The sequence below is a fragment of the Emiliania huxleyi genome, assembly GCF_000372725.1.
Source record: "Emiliania huxleyi CCMP1516 unplaced genomic scaffold EMIHUscaffold_277, whole genome shotgun sequence".
NCBI classification, from domain to species: domain Eukaryota; phylum Haptophyta; order Isochrysidales; family Noelaerhabdaceae; genus Emiliania; species Emiliania huxleyi.
The window spans coordinates 22,000-26,517 of record NW_005199953.1 but is presented as its reverse complement, the minus strand read 5'-3'; the positions used below and the strand labels follow the sequence as shown (position 1 = coordinate 26,517).

Genomic DNA, 4,518 nt, shown 5'->3' with positions numbered 1-4,518 from the left:
CCCAGCGCGGGTGTCAGTACAGCCAAGCAGCTCGAGGCGTCTGTGCGAACCGCAGGAATACAGGCCGCGAGCCAGAGCCCTTGCTCGCTCTGACGCCCTGACAGAGCCCTACTTTCAGCGTGCAAGGGGAGCGTGTCAGCTTGCGTCGTGAGAGGGGAGCATATCTGTTTCGGAGGCGCGTATCTCAGGTGCGCACACCTGGTTGAGAGCGGGCCGCATATAAGAAAATATCTTCAGTGAACCTCCTCCCCCCACACGTGGTGGTGAAACAAGCGGGGCAAACCCTCGGGTCTCCAGGTTAGACGACAGGAGCCCCACGGCATTCAAAGTGCAAGGCCCAGTGCGCGTGGGTGAGCGGTGTGTGTGTGTGTGTGTGTGTGTGTGTGTGTGTGTGTGTGTGTGTGTGTGTGTGTGTGTGTGTGTGTGTGTGTGTGTGTGTGTGTGTGTGTGTGTGCTGCCTTCCGGCTGCTCGAGATGATACTCCGCGCGCATCTCCGCGGCAGTCTCCGCCGTGTGGAGCTGGCTGGCCATCATGAGGCCGTTGCTCTGGACGAGCTGCTCGTCGTTGACGGGCACGCCCTCCTCCATTCGCGAGACGAGGAAGTTCATCAGCTTGGCGACGCTCTCCACCTTTGTGGGCAGAGGGTGGCGGAGCTTGATGATTTCAGCCGTTTAGGCAGCAGGGGAAAGGCAGCGGGGAGGAGGAGCAGTGACGAGAGAGCGCAGCGGTGAGGCCTCTGCCTTGCTAGCTGGCACATCTCGCACAAACATCTCGCGGCCGAACTCGGTCAGCATAGGGTACATGACGGAGCCGCCGAGCCCGCTCAGGCCCACCGTGTAGATGAAGCCCGTGGCTCCGCCCTCGTCGGCGACGGCGCGGATCTTGAAGTCCGGCTGGGGGCGCGAATCGAAGCCGGCGGGCCGCAGGCTGCGCACGCTAACGGAGCAGTGCTCGTCAATTTCTGCGACGTGAACCGGAAAGTAGCCGTCCTCACACTTGCCAACGACGTCGGCGTACAGACCGTTCAGCTCGGGACGGTCCTCAACCTCCTCGAGCATCACCTTGGTGCCGCTTTTGAGAAAGAGCTCACAGAGCGTGAGTAGCATGTAGTCCTCGCGGTCGTCCTCTTCCGCGCAGCGCGAGATGTGATCGGTCACGATGTCCCACGCCGCAGCGCTGACACGAAAGTCCTCGCGCGAGCGAGCAAACGAGTCGAAAGCGGCTTGCATGTGTGGTACTTGTTACGTGAAAATGCCGCTGGGGCAAAACGCCAGCACACACGCTGCCTGTGTGTAGATCCCAACGGTATCTGTCCGATCCCGCCTCGAAAAACACGAATCCTCGTCGCCGACTCGTGAGCCTCGCCCCGGTTGATCGAAGCCACGATGTCAAACAAAACTTGCCTCGGGTCGGCCCCTCCGTAGAAGAGGAACTCGAGCTCCTCATAGCTGACGCCGTCGACGGACATAGCGCGCGCTTTGCAAAAGAACAGATGCGGTACGGGAGATTGAGAAGTGAATAAAATGAGCCAAAATGCCACATACCTCAACACAAAATCTCAAAACGAGACGTTCGGCGGCGGCTTCTCGCCCACCGCCGTTCTCAAGCTGCGCCGCCTCGCGCGCAAAGTCGCGCGCGGCAGCGTCGACCGCACGGCCTACTCGCCCAGGTACTCGCTTTCTTTTATGTCCCACCATGCAGAGCGCATCTCTCTCTCTGTTGTGCGAGGCGTGAACCGCGCCATTCGCTCTCACCTGGCAACCCTGTCTGCACGTCTCGCGCGCGCGTGAACAGGGCTCCAGGCCCCAAATGACGTGTGAGTGTTAGAGTTGTCGTTTGGTATTGCTAAAAATCTCTCTCAAAATCTCTGCCTCTGTGTTTTCTTCAGTCCTCCCATCCCTCCCTTGGGTTGTCTGTTTTCTTTCTTTTTAACTGGGCGGCCAAATTCACACCTCGCGGGACTACTCGCAACTCGGGACTACTTATCTCTATTGGCTAGCCATTATGTTTTCGTAGCGCGATGACTATGTTGTGCCGCTGTGTGAGCGCCTCACGTCGGGCCTGCTTGTACTTACCGACCAGCGCATCGTTGTTTGGGCTAGCTTTGAGCTGCAACATGAGGTCTTCCATTTGCGCGAGGCTCATCTTGAGCTTTCGCTCGGGGTTCTTTGTGTTGGAGGCCTGGTCCTCGGAAAGCTGCTGCTGGAAGACCTTGTCGAAGTCAAAATCTATCCTCCGCGCTGGACTGTTGCAACGAATGTTTCTACTGTTTTGCTGAGCGCTCAACCGCCACGCGCGCGATATCAGCATGGTTCCCAATTTCTGCGTCCGTCCATCCGCGCCGCGAGGAGAGTTAATTCAAGGTCGCCTCCCGCTTGAGCACTTGAGCACCGGATAGGGTCGATTCCGCATGGTACGGGACCCCTCGATCGTCGCCCGCTGTAATGTGACGATGATGTTTCACTGCGGACTCAACGAGGCGCCGCCACGCGGCGCCGACTGACTGGTCCCCATGTCCCATTCCTCGTAGAGCCCTGGGCAAAGAAACCAGCACCTCAACCGGCTTCCCTGACTGAGCGTCACTCACAGCTCGGTGATCGCGCCGGCCGGACACCACTGTAACGTCCGTTCCGGGCATTTGAACGCGACCTTCGGGGGCGAAGACATGGGCTCTATGGCTCAGACTGGACTCCTCTTGGTCCCTTCTGATGCCCTAGGCCACACCTGGGCCTTGCCTGGGGTCCTAGGGGCCGGACAGGGTTTGCGCCCCCCGAAAGTGGCAGCGGGGAACCTTATCCTTAACTTGATTCCCGGATGCGCGTCTCACGGCCGGGTCACGGGACGGGGAGGGAGGGGGGTCGATCCGTAAATCCGTATAATCTACGCGACTTTAACCGTCACTTCCACCTAAACACCCTGCCTGCTTGCTCCGCTCATCAGCTCGCCGCCGCCACACGCACCGCAGTCCGGGGTTTGGCCTGTGCCACAGCTAGCCAAAATAAAATACGCCGGCAGTAGCGTAGAGGGCGTCGTGTAGCCCTCCTTTTGGTACATAGTTCTGCCGCGGCGGGTGGACTCGGCGTGCGGTGGCGCTACGCACATTTCTGTGATGGTACCGCTGCGCATCCCCGGCAGCACGACGCGACGACGGTGGCCGGCGCTTGCGCACCAGCCCCGTCCGCCGCCGGTTCCGCGGCCGCGGTCCCTTTCATAGCTACGCGCGCCATGGATTCCACGGCGTCTGAAGGTCTTGCTGAGGCGGTGGTCGCTGCATGGCACTATACGCGTGTGACACTCACTGCTATAGGTTAGTACGGCATGCTGACTGTAAGGCATATGCGCCACCCACGTACCTCACTCTCTACGTACACACTCACTCTCTACGTCGGTCGCGCTGGACGGCAGCGCGTCCCCAGCCTCGCCGTCGCTCTTCTCGCCGTCGCTCGCCTCGCCGCTGGTATCGCCTCGCCGCTGGTATCTCGACCAGCGTGCCTGTCTCGACGACAGCGTGCCCGGCCAGGGCCTCGCCGTCGCGTCCAAGCGCAGCCGCTCCGATGCGCCTCCTGCAACTCCGCGGGCTGCCGCAGCACGTAGTGTCGGCCGTACTCCGCCACGCCCGCGAGGACGTCAGCCGCTCACCGTCTCGACCGCCGCCGCGATTGGCGGAGGGGCTCGACCCGTCGTTCCGTGACCTCCCGCGCCAGCGAGGGCTCCTGGTGCGCCGCCCGTCGGTCGACGCCCTCGCCCCTGCGCTCCACCAACGACGCCGTCGCTGTCCTCGCGCCGACGTGACCGTGATTCGAGGGCAGCCCATTCGCCCTGACCCCCCCCTGGACGCGTCCACCCTCCGTCCAACATTCGCGATCCCTCTTTTACATACATAAAAAACCGAAATAGCGCGCCCCTAAGAAGGGACCAAGAGGAGTCCAGTCTGAGCCATAGCCCATGTCTTTGCCCCTGCTTTGCCCCCGAAGGTCGCGTTCAACACAAATCTCAAATGCCCGGAACGGACGCGGTACAGTGGTGTCCCCCCGGCCCCCGCGTGTGCCCCGACGGCGCATGCACTACATCAAGGATCAAGGTCCGGCCCGACGGTTCAGTTGTGTTGTAAAATTCTTTCAGTGGCCCCTGCCCAGCAGCACCTCACATTCCTCTCGCCTCAGAGATACATATACATGTGCATGTGCAGCACCTAGATCTGATCTAGCGTCGAGGGGGCGTCCTCCCGCCCCCCATACCGCTGAGTCCGCTATCCAATGCATCCGTGAGCCGTGATCCCTCTCGATCGATTGAGAGCCGTGCGGTTATCGCTCGCACCACATGGGGAGGCCATCCCAATGAAAGAGATGGGCAGCTCAGCCTGAACGCTCCCCGTGGACTCCTGTGCCTCCCCCCCCCCCCCCCTCTCCCATCAGCAGCACATGGCGACAGGCGTCTTTGACAGTCCGAGAGACCCACACGTGCTGCTGTTGCATGGTGCTCATGCTGGCCTGGGTTCTGGAAAGAAGGCCGGAATG

General features: G+C 61.1%; 1 protein-coding gene across 1 annotated transcript in view; it reads right to left on the bottom strand.

Annotated features, from left to right (window-relative positions):
• Nucleotides 1-4,160: 4,160 nt before the first annotated feature.
• The window catches only part of EMIHUDRAFT_238823 (hypothetical protein), a gene marked incomplete at both ends in the record, with an annotated part of 2,759 nt that continues 2,401 nt past the window's right edge, over nucleotides 4,161-4,518 (bottom strand). Inside the window, one exon of the mRNA XM_005776565.1 lies at nucleotides 4,161-4,193. Coding sequence (XP_005776622.1) covers nucleotides 4,161-4,193 — 33 coding nt within the window. The remainder of the gene's footprint in view (nucleotides 4,194-4,518) is intronic.